This window comes from Glossina fuscipes, unplaced genomic scaffold (genome assembly GCF_014805625.2).
Source record: "Glossina fuscipes isolate IAEA_lab_2018 unplaced genomic scaffold, Yale_Gfus_2 114, whole genome shotgun sequence".
NCBI classification, from domain to species: Eukaryota; Metazoa; Arthropoda; class Insecta; order Diptera; family Glossinidae; genus Glossina; species Glossina fuscipes.
The window spans coordinates 2,774,313-2,786,917 of NW_023998457.1; the positions used below are offsets into that span (position 1 = coordinate 2,774,313).

The 12,605-nt window shown below is 32.8% G+C and overlaps 1 protein-coding gene across 2 annotated transcripts; it reads right to left on the reverse strand.

Annotated features, from left to right (window-relative positions):
- Positions 1-326: 326 nt before the first annotated feature.
- On the reverse strand, positions 327-9,414 carry LOC119639913 (galectin-5). Of its 2 annotated transcripts, XM_038037634.1 has the most exons (3): positions 9,304-9,414; positions 585-739; positions 327-512 (listed from the first exon to the last, which is right to left on the reverse strand). In XM_038037634.1, the coding sequence occupies exons 1-3, from the start codon at positions 9,402-9,404 to the stop codon at positions 331-333; spliced, it is 438 nt and encodes a 145-aa protein (XP_037893562.1). In that variant the 5' UTR covers positions 9,405-9,414; the 3' UTR covers positions 327-330. The 2 variants fall into 2 exon arrangements, with proteins under 2 accessions (XP_037893562.1, XP_037893561.1); XM_038037633.1 differs by having other exon boundaries at positions 327-739.
- Positions 9,415-12,605: the final 3,191 nt, after the last annotated feature.

Below are 12,605 nucleotides of genomic sequence, written 5' to 3' on the forward strand. Positions count from 1 at the left end.
TCGTAAGAAATGTATAAAATGAAGGCAGAATGAGTTTTCATAATAAGCAGATGGATGGGACGGATCAACTGTATTATAAACATCGTTAAGGGTAATAAACAAAAACAAAAGCTTTAAAAAAAAAATATAATATAAAGCAAAAATGAAAAACCAAACTTTTTTTTTTGATTTGTAAAAGCAAAACACTAACATAATTTAATATACTTCCGAGGAGATGTAATTGCATTTTCTCTTTTCGAAAATGCAGTAGAAATGTAGAAAACGCTGCGGTGGTATTCTATTTACATATTTCTTTCTACTTTTTTCGCTGTTTTTTTTTTTTTTTAAATTTTAAGCATAACAAAATGTTAATTCTTTAATTTTTTGAACATCTCCCCAGACTTGTAACGCTTTAATTTCAGATATATCAATTTCTGTCATATAGGTGGTGATGCGATTGTGACCACCATCATAGATTTTATAGACATCGATAATACCATCTTGGAATGCAAATTCTAATTCAAAAAACGATCCTAAAACGGAATAGTTAATAATTGTGTTAGTATATGTATGCGATGAATGAGAGCCGGTGTTGTTTAACACACCATCGAGTTCATCATATGTTGTCTCTATATGATCGATCCATTCTCCATTCTTTTTAAAATTCTCCACAATAACATTTTCATCCAGTTTCCATTTAAAATGATACGTTATATCTGAAGGATTCTTGCATAACTCGTTTACGAAATTTATCGAAAATCTGTAATAAAAAATATTTTTAATTAAAATTCCTCGAAATTATGATAAATGAAAACATTTAAACGCTGTCAGAAAATTATATAGGACAGTGGGCCCAAACTTTTATACCCATTACCGCTACCCTAAGAAAGACTAAATTTCTATTGATTGATTCCTTCTATTTACACCCTACAACACCTTGTGTTACAGGATATATTAAGGTTAAGCGAACATTTGCGAGACCCAGAAGATCTTAAATTAAGGCCGCTTTTTATCATGCCGAACGGTTCAGGATTATTTTCTGAATCGATCTAAGCTTTTCTACCCATGTATATTGTCTTCAACTTACGCTTCGCAATGCTTGAGATATTTTGGTAAAAATTGATACTGTGGCATGCTTTGGCTGAAGGATAAATACTATTGAATATGGTTCGCGCCAAGCTACTTCCCATATGACGTCCTATTTTGAAAAGTCGTTATATCGAAAACAATTAAAATTTTCAAAACTTCTCGACAAAAAAAAACTGAGTATAAGTATTTCGGCATTTTGCTTTGGTGTGAAAACTTTGACTCGGCTAGGGCAATATTTTGAACACGATCTCATGTAACTGTTCTCGAGTAATCGGAATCTTTATATGATAAGAAGGTTTAATTTTCAATATTATATGGTGAAAATGGTTTCAAAATAAATTGACAAAGAAATTAACCTCACCGAATTTCGACCACATAGATCTATTTGTGGATACCATCACTTATAAACCGCATGTCAACCCTTATATGCCGAAAAGGCCTAATTGCCAATGTTTTATGGCCGGAAAATTTGTTTGTGATAATAATTTGATATAAAAATTAAGTGGACGAAATTTGAAGCAGATGGTTCTATTTTTTGGACCCTAATCCTTACAGGATTTCTTATTAATAGTAAGTTCTTCAGAGAAAAGGTTAATTTTTTATATTTAGGATGAAGCAATTTGGCAAAAAAATTAATGGTAAGGAATTTGGATCTCATAGATGTATTTTTTAGACCCTAATACATATACCATGGAGAGAAAGTTTAATTTCCAATTTTTTATGAAGGAAAATTTTTCGGAAGTAAATTAAGTTTTCTAAATTTGAATCACGCCATGTGACGTTTTGATTACCCCCCAATATTTAGGGATTCCATGAAAAGTATGCCTTTGCATGAATGTAATGCGTAATTTTTGTTGTTTCATTGCTAAAACGACTGAACGCTTGTATTAGGTAAATAGATGTAGGGTGTCTAATAGCCGACCCCGCCTGACTATAATATTTTTATTTGTTTTGTATAATAAAAGTGGAAATTTATATGTCGTTCGTATCGTTAGACATAGTTTGTGAGTAGGGAGCAAAAACAAAGGAACTAAAGGCGTCCTAAACTTTTGTTCTGGTTCTGATTGGTTTGAGTTATTTCTCAAATATTTTCGTAAATTTGTAGGTGAAATGTTCCTTTTGACGATACTCATTTTTACCATGCGCACAGTTGGACAGACGAAGAGACGGACATGTCTAGTTGCTTTCTGAATTTAACACTGGCCAAGAATGTATGATAATATGAAGTGGGTGTGTTCAAATTTTCCACTTTTCTACAGATGGTATCGCCCATCGGAAATATTTGCAAACGTTTGTAGGCTCACCTGCTGTTTGTCTGTTTGTAGATAATGAGGGAAAAACCAATTTGTTTATTCCTTTTGAAAATCGGAGATGGTTTCAGTTTACGTACCTGTAGTACCTGTTCTTCCACAGATTTGACTCGTTTTTAATACAACTCTAGGTATAAGAAGTTCCAATGTTTCTGCCAAATTTGACGTCAACAGCTCCACTATTGCGGTCAAGGGAAAGTTTATAGCAGACATTACACAGATGGATGGACAGACGGACACGGTTAAATGGATACAAAATTTGATGCTGATCAAAATTGGGTCCACTTTATAGCATCTCTGAAACTGGGCTTCTATTTGTTGCAAACGTTTTGACAAATTGAATATATCCCTCATTTATCGTTGATGGGTATAAAACATCAGCAAAAAAATTTCATTATGAGTATAAACATCTAATTTTAAATGAATTGCTGCGATTATTGAAGGACGATATTGTATTATTTTTGAATTTATTATGCTTTAATAACGCATCCCAGAACATCATTTTCTAGAAACTTGTTTATCTTTATATATAATATTTATCTATATATTTATTTATTTTTTTTTTTTCTAAGAATCTATGGTTTATTTTTTCTTAAATTCTGACAATGTTGAGTCAGTCCACCCACAAATCCGAAGAAAATTCAATAAATATCAAATGCAAAATTCTTGAACAAATGTTTGAAAATAATTGATTGGTAAACATTAAGATTATATTCAAGATCTTTAGTCGAAAAATGCCGATCGAAGTAACTGCTACGACAAAGCTTAAGTTGGTAAAGAAATTCAAGTAATTTTCACAAGTAAAATATCGAGCGATAAGATGTTGGTCAATAGAGCAATAAGTGGTGATCAGTGCCTTGGGTTAAACGTCAGTCTAAATTGGTTCCCCAATCACTAAGATTCACTTCATTCATATGTCCGAACTCTTTGGCCGATCAATGCCTAAGTTGTTAGAGAAATGCATATAATTTTCAAAAGTAATATACCGCAAGAAAGGATGTCGATCAATGGAGAGAGAAGCGTTGATCAGTGCCATGGATTAAACGTCAATTAAAAGAGACACTCTCGTCAATCAGTGCCGCTGGTTAAATGTCAGCCTAAACAGATCGAAAGCTTGTTAACGTTAGCGTTGTATTTGGAATTTGCAGCCGGCAACAGTCGACCGGAATAGCTGTTACGACGAAGAGTAAGTCGGCCAGCCAAGATCATGCAATTTTTAAAAGTAGAATGTTGTGAGGAGCGAGATTTCCGTTGATAAATCGATTAAAACCTTCACCCATCAATCTTTATATCCGAAATTTTTAGACGACGCTCGAATTAGCTCTTACGACAAAACCTAGGTTAGTGGAAAATATCAAATAATTTTCAAATGTACAAGATTTGTCAATACTATTGGTTAAAGGCCATCGCTGACTAAAACTTCAATCGTTACCATTTCAGTTATATGTGAAATCTTTAACCAAGAGTTGACGATCGGAATGGTTTTTATCATAGCGAGTAAGTTGGTAGAGAAAGTCAGGTAATAAAGTAAAAGGTCAGATGGAAGTAAAATATCGCGAAAAAAAATGCAAAGATTATCGTCAATCAATGCCATCGGTTATATATCGGGCTAAATCGATTAATTTAATTATTAGCATTGAAGTTATATTCGATATATATAGTCGGCAAATGTAGAAATAGCTGTTAATAGCTGTTGCAGCCAAGCTTAAAACCTTTAAACATTAACCTTCAAGTTATATCCCTAATCTTATCTAACAGATAAATCTAACGAAACAGATGTGGCAGAACACACAATGGTGAAATCGTCTTCCGCTTTTGGAAGAAAAATTTTGATGTGATGCGAACTGTCTGCTGAGACAGTGTTTAGTTTAAAAACTTGGAAAATTTTGCTTAAGTTAAGTCAAATTGATTATTGGTGTCTGTTTTTAATCGAAAAGCTGTCTTAACCGGAATGAAAATACGATCTTATCCGATATCATCCATAGTAAGTTGACTTTTCTGATCCCATCCCCTGTACAATTACTCAAGGGCCTTTATAAGCCTTTGTGTATTGTGTGTATTTTTACTTGTTACCTAAATTTTTATACTTTTTTTTTTTTTTCGTTTTTTTTTTTTATTTTTTTATTATTATTATTTTATTGATGTTTACGTAACCTCGAACCCATTACAATAGATTGGAATGTTTACCATAGGTGCAATAACACAAAATGTTTCTAAGCAAATCTAGAGAAAAGAAAACGGAAGTCAAAGAAAAAAACAAAACTAGGTAGGCAGGCTAGTAGGAAAGGAAATAAAACACAACACATTCACTAAATAACTAAATAATCTTTTTATTAGCCGCGAAGGTTAAAAGCTTACGTTTTCTAGGTGGGATAAGAACATGTAAACTATTGTACTAACTCAGGCAGCGAAAAGTAAGTTCTTATAACTCTTATCTGAAAGGATTTGGCGAAAAACCACGTAACTCAGGAGATCAACTAATGGTTCTAGCGAACTGTCTTATTAAAAGAAAAAAGATTTAAGAAGCTTCTTCAGTCTCTGCCGTAGAATCATGTTATAAAGCTTAAACAGAAGTCTAGCTTTAATAAAAGCAACAAAGGAACTACCTAGAAAAGACAGAAGGTAATCTGAGGCATATTGACACTACCTCCAAGAAGAATGTAAGTTTACATTACGTCGAAGCATAGACTTCTAAGCCATATAGTGTAAGTCGCATAATTAGAACCTGCATCACATTCAAGAAATGGAACTTTGTAAGTAAGAAATTGATCCGAGAGCATAGAAGCAGAAGTTCTCCTCGATATTCACCTCCAGGAATTTGAACTTATTTACAACTGGAAAACTAGCGCCACCTGCCGTTAGAGCAAGGCTTAGTTCACGAACCGATAAAATAGAGCAAATGTTTTAGCTCAGTTCACATCAAAAATCATTCACACCCATCTAACAAGAGATACAGTTGAAATGGTAATCAATGTTGACTTGATAACTGTCTAAACTATCCACACTACCCGCAAATATAACCTGTCAATCATTGGCAAAGGCTTCCTCCCACGAAGCTAAATTAAATATATTTAAGAAATCAAAATACAGGGCCAATGGCCGACACTTGGGGCACACCTTTGCATAGCTTTTAATAGCTTAGAGTTAATAGCACCCACAGCTACAAATTCCGAACGGTTCGAGCGTTAGGATTGTCAGTGAAAGAACTCAGTCAGCTGAGTTCGAAAACTCAAAGTCCCATACGAGCCTATATGAAATAGAAGAACATGCAGCACTTTATCAAAGGTCTTAGTTAGATCCAGCGACAATGACCCTGATATATGCTTATCACTTACCGCCCGTCAGTAATAGTCAGTAACAAAGAAGTAGTGTTACAACCATTTTTAAAACCATATTGAAGACCGACTTGGTCCCTTATGATATGTTCGAAGGCCTTCGAGAGAAGAAGCAATAAATTGCAGCACATTATGTTAGTCTAAGCCTTTCGACAGCAAGGTTTGTTTGGCCACATTGTCTATCCTAAAGATTACCTTTTCGGGGCCCGCTGGCTTATAAGGCTTCTCATTAAAAATATGCTTTCGTATGGAGACAATTTATAATAGTTGGTATTTTAATGAATAATGTAGGGTATTTAAAAGTTGACCTTGTCCGACAATAACGTTCTTACATTTAAATAACAAAGTCATTTGCAATAAAATGTTAAATACTTTTCACTGCTTATTATATTAAACGATCTCATAAAATTGATTGCTTAGGTGTTTCTACAGCGGTGAACATACGTCAGAGGTAAATATTAGCCATATTTCAACAAAAATGCTATTAGAAAAGAGACGGATAACAACATTTCCATTGTATTATCATCATCATATATATATATATATAGATATATATATATATATATATATATATAGGTGATAAAAATAAGAAATGATAAGAATTATTTTAAGTGAAATAATTTTTATAAATACAAACACCTAGGAATGATAATCACGCACACATTTAAAACCGAGAACAAAGATTATATATATAGAGTACGTATACACTTAAGATTCACAGTAGCTTTACTTGGCCGTCTGGCCGTCCTTTGCTATAATTCTTAATCGAAAAAGCAATATTACATTCATATATTTAGGCTAATAGCGCGGTATAATTCGCCGGCAATAGCTAGAAACAAGTGAAAACAATATAGTCGAGCAAGCCCGACTATTAGAGATCCTACACCATTTCACTTAATACAGCCATTCAATCATTTTCGTGACAACATTTTAAAACTCATTTTTATGTGAAGCCATAGTTCTCGTGAACGCCGTTCTATTGGAGGCCGCTGAAAACGTCAACTAATGCAAACAACACAATTTACTTGTCAAAGTTTTCAATTACTTCCACTTGATTCGCTCATAAAAAACCACAAGTTAGACGCCTTAGAAGTCTTTGGTTTTCATGAGAGCCCCTGTATATGATTTGGTTTAAACAAAAGATCTATTTGATCCAAACTTTTTATCAAATGACTCTTACGACAGTAAACATTTTTACTCTATCAACTCTTATTTTTCTTTAAAATGCCGATAAGAAGTGGGATCCAGAAAATAGACTTGTCTGGTACAGATTTGATAAAGTGCAGTTTACGCTTGCGAACCAAATTTTATTATAAAATACCAAAAATTAGATATAACGGTTTACTTTTCATTAAGCCCTTTGTATGACATGGTATCCAGAAAATAGATCTACATTGTCCAAATTGGGTAAGATTACTGTTTATATCAAATTATTATTGTGCACGAATTTTCATTTAGAAGCATGAAATATTCGACCTTTTTACCATACAAAGATTTAGTTGCTGTATGGCGCGGGGGGTTAAAAAAATTTTTCACACCAATTTAGAAAGCTATTTCTCGGCGATTTGTGGTACGAAATTATGAAAATTAGACTTTTCAAAATAAACCGTTATATGTGGAATCTGGACCATTTTCTATAGCGTTCGTCCTTGGGTTAGCTTTATCAAAATATCTTAACACTTGCGACCTCTACGTTGAAGAGAAGAATACACGAACAAATATTAGATAGGCAGACGGATAGATAGACAAGCTTATGTTCTCCATATATAAAACTCTTATAATACAGGATATGAGAATCATTTTCCGAATTGATCGTTATAACGAAAGATGGGTATATCTCAAATTTTTCCGTGTGGTATTTACATCTCTACAAACTTGATATATCCTGTACAAGTGGTGATGTAGAGTATAAAAATATACTTCTTGCGTTTAGTTGCAATCTTTAGAAAATATCGCTCGGGAATTTAAGTAAACATTTATATAATTTGATTAACATTTTGCGAAGAAATTGTTTTGATTAAAATGATCTGAATTTTTTGGCATAAAAGACAAATTTGCTTGAAAATGATGACAAGTTGGCGTTTAACAACGTAACCTTAACAAAAGAGATTGAATATAGAGTCAACATGAGTCAACTAAGTATTTAGAGTTATTTACAAAAGATTTCGCAGGTAAGAATCACGGCAAGACCGATTACTAGACACGCAACACCACTTTGCTTAATTATAATAATAGACCAAAAATTATACACGAAAGCCCTCTTATTCGGGCATGCTTAAACGTCAACGTGGTCTAAATTTACCAAACTTAATTTACTTGTCGAAGACTTTAGCATTTTCCAGTTGCTTCCGTCATAACAAACACAAACCACAGATTAGTCATTGTTGCCATAGAAGGATTTGCTATCAGGAGAGTCCCTGTGTATGCTGGAGTTTAAAAATTAGTTCGATATGATTCAAATCCATTGTGGTTAATTTACTGAGGGCAAATTTTCATTAGTAACAAATATAAAAATTGGTCATTTTTGGTTTATAAAGGCCCTATATGGGTTGGTAGTCAAAAAACAGACTTATGTTATCCAAATCCGGTAATCTTCATTTTTATGCTAAATTTCCATATTAATATAAAAGAATTTTCATCAAGAAGTATCAATAATTAGGTCTTTTTTACAATATAACGATTAAGGTTTCACAGGAGCGGTTATATGACAAGGGATTCAAAAATTTATTAAATCCGATCCAAAATTTTCATATCGATTTAGAAGACCGAAACCCTATTACTAAGCGATTTTTATCGGGGAATTTGAAATAGTTTGCTATTTTTTCATATAAGGTATTATGAGGAGCGACCGAAAAAGTCGTCAGATCCGAACCACTTTTCGTAGCTTTCGTCCTTGGGCCAAAACTCGTCATTATACCGGCGATCAGTAGGTTCGACACAAAACTACATAGACAGACTTTAGACGGGCTGACGGAAAGAAAGACAAGTTCAGATGGATCCAAAATGATAATCATAATAAAAGGTGGATCTATCTCAAGTCATTCTGTTATAGTGTTACAGTCGTCTGCGCAAACTTAATATGGCGGCGTAGGGTACAAGAAAAAAAATATCTCACGTAATATATTACGTATTTACAAACTGGACGTATAAGCCAAACTTCTCGTTGGCTTAGTCTATTAAATCTGACTATCCAAGAAATTCAAACAATTTTGTCTTTGATTTTACGAAAAAAAAAGAAAAACCCTAAACAAATGACATTTAATTGAGGAAAATTCTTTTTGAATTATACATAGAAAGGTGATGTCATGTACGCTGCAAGGATTCGCAGAACATTAAAGAAAACGCATATAATGAAACCTATTGCTTTATAGGCTAAAAGAGAAAAAAAAAATCAATAAAAAAAAATGTTTTTTTTTTATTCTTTTTCGTAAAATCAAACACAAAATTGCATTAATTAAAGGTTTGCCGGTATGAGTTGAGACATTTTTATATGGGTTAAGCAATTAAATATATTGCAATTGAAACTAGTTGACAAGTCACTATAAATACTCTTATTGTTGATGCATCAAGACAATAGAGCATATACTTACTCGTAAGCATCATGCAAAACGATTCCTTTTATTTTAATTTTATCTCCGGCTTTTAAAATATTCGGCGCTATCGTTGCTGTGTATTTGATGATAGGTGGCATAATCGTTTTTTTTTTTTTGTTTTTTTTTTTCAATAAAAATTTCTTGAAAATTTTCCCAAATTAAACACAAATCTGATGTACTGAATATAACTTTAAATATTCGCGTTAAAAATAGGAAGCAATATTTTCACTTGCATGAATTGCTCTCATGCACGTTAACTGTATATATATATAATAATCTATAAATTAGAAGGTAGGTAGAAGAAGCTTTCATTCATAAGTGTTCTTTTTTTAAATAATTTTGTGCCGTTTATGGTGGTTTTTGTTTGGGTTTCTTCGCCTATATATCGAAACGTTGCCAAGTGCAGTTGACGGTTGTTGTTGATGTTGCGTTAAGAGAATATTTTTGAGAAAGTTTTGAAACAAAAACGAAATATATATATACCGTCGATAATGATTGCTTCTTTAAATGCTAACTAATACTGATGTTGGAAAATCTTTTCAAAAATATTTCTTTCATAAACATTTCGAAATTTATCTAAAATTATAAAAATTCCAAAAAAAAAAAACATTTAAAATAATTAAACCATTAACTTGTATAAACAAATTTGTAAAACAATCGAGAGGTACGAACAAAAAAAAAAAGCCCACAACAACCTAACGCGAGCAATATTTACCGAAGACTGAAATGAGATTTAGAAAAAGCCTCGGTACCCTTTACAATTACGTTTCTCTTCAATATTCTTTCTCTTTCTTTCTTTCCTTTAATGATTAAGAGAATCATTTAACTTTATCTCACCTTTTATTGTTTTTTGCGCTTGTTTTTAGATCTTTTGATAAGACTACTTAAATCAAGTAGTTCCGTAAATTTTTCTTGTTGTTTCATTTTTTGTTTTTTTTTTTTTTTTGGGAAATTTTATGGCATGCAAAATCCGGATTATATATGTAGATGTACAAATAGATCTCTATTTGATTAGATTTATTAAAAATGCATTTGCAAAACATGTAAGAACATTGTAGTCGGGCAAGGACGAACATTCAATACCCGACAATACATTGCCTAGCACAATTTTTATTTTTATTATAGAGCATAAAAATTATACCTATCTATGGGCCAAAACTCTTTATATAGTACAAGCTTAATTTGATTGTCGAGCATGTTGTTATTTTGAGAGGTTTTGTTAAGGGATAAAAAAAGCAACAATGTCTGTGAAAACCTTACATAGGGCAAGATCCAAAAATAGTCGTAGATGATCCAAATTTTGTGGAGTGCATTTTTATACGAAATCAGTATTATGGGCTAATTTTCATCGCCACTTATTAAAACTTGAAAACTTTTCTGCTCTACGAAGGATGAATTTTTGTAAAAATCCATGTTAGGTTAGAATCAAGAATATAGGTCGAAATAGTCCAAATTTGCTGCACTTAATTTTTTTATGTTAAATCACTATTACGATATAAATTTCGTCATGAAGCATTGAAAATTATACCTTCTTGTCGTATGAACTTCGGTTTCAGTCTATATGATAATGGGTTCAAAAATAGCCAAGACGGTGAAACTTTCAACATTTCTTTCCATGTAACGACTTTTTAGAATACGGCATTATATGGTGAGTGGACGAAAAATTGGACCGATCCAAAACAATTCCAACAGTGTTTGTCTTTAGGTGAAATCACGATCATGCAGCAAATTTCATCAAAATATCTAAAATTTTGCGATCTATAAATACATGCACTAACGACAGACGGTCTGACGGACGCAACGTTTCATCGTCATCATTTTCAAAATTGATCAAATTATTTCCTGAATCGATGGTAAAAGATGAGCCTACCCTTACGTGTTACGTACGTCTTCACAAGCTTAATATACCTTGTACCACAAGTGATGTAGGGTATAAAAATGTAGGTCTGATCAGCGACATAATTAGGCGTTGCGAAAAAACGGATCATTGAATCCCTTAACCTTAATTTCCATAAATGTTAAAAGGAACTTTTAACAGGGACAGATTTTAATATGAAAACCAAAATGTCAATTAAAAGAACGATAAAAGTCGAAGATAGTTGGAGAGCTGCACCCTATCAAACTCTTAACTATCAATAACATATCGTGACGGCAATGGGGAGTAACTGCGGCAAGATTAACCCTCGTTCCGTTAGTAATATATCAATCGTTGCAAGCATTTTACACACAATGTCAAAGAAAAATATTAGTAAGATTGGTTAAAATAGATCTTCAGGTACTACAAAGTACGCGATATATTTATATCCAGACTATACATAAGTATATAAGCATATGCATGCCACTTAAGATGTTTTGAGGAAGTTTCATACACCGCCATGTTTTATGCCAAGGGCGAGCACTATTGAAAATGGTTTAAATCGGACAACTTTTCCGATTACTTCCAATAAAATACCTTGTTTTGATAAATCGTGATTTTACTAAGCGTAGGACGACATAGCGCATCTGATGGTGGGCTGTGTCCCTCTATAGTGTTTTCACTTGTTTTCACATAAAATATTACAATGCGGACTAATGTTTCACTTATTAAACAAGTCAAGATTTAATTTTCAAATTTTTACCGATATATCAGTTTTCATCTGATAAGTTTGCGATGTTGTTATTACGGCAAGGTATTCTAATATAAAGCAAACCAAAAAGTTGATTGTGCCAACTGATAACTGTAAACACCATTTTACAAGGACTTCTAACAGTTTCGTATTATAAGGTCGACTGATAGTAAAAATCGAACATTTTTAAGAAAGGTTTCTATCTTTATCTAAAATATGTCAAGGCGCAGTTGCACGAAAAGTTTTCAAAAATGTTGGATCTGTTAGCTAAACATGAAAATATATAATGAGAAAAACATAATTCAGATCATATTCTGAATCGATTGATATAATAAAATTTGAGCCTTTATCCAGTCGTTCACGGCATTGGATACATGGTAGTCAACCCACAGTGACCACCAATAGGAGTGATACCAAACAACAAAGATCATTACCGACAACGATCTGGAACTCAAGTATAGCTAGGTTGCGCAGTCAACGAGAGCAGAAATCACACAAATTTCGAAATAATACCGGCCAATATGCTAGTGAGGAATTTAAATTTTTTGTTGTAGCGCTTCCTTTATTGCTGTCGTTGTAGCTTTGTCATTGTAGTAGCTTTGTCGTCGTAGTATCTTTGTCCTCGTTGTCCTCGTTGTTATTGTTGCCCTCGTTGTTGTGTGCCTTGTCCTTGTTGTCGTCTTCGTCGTTGTT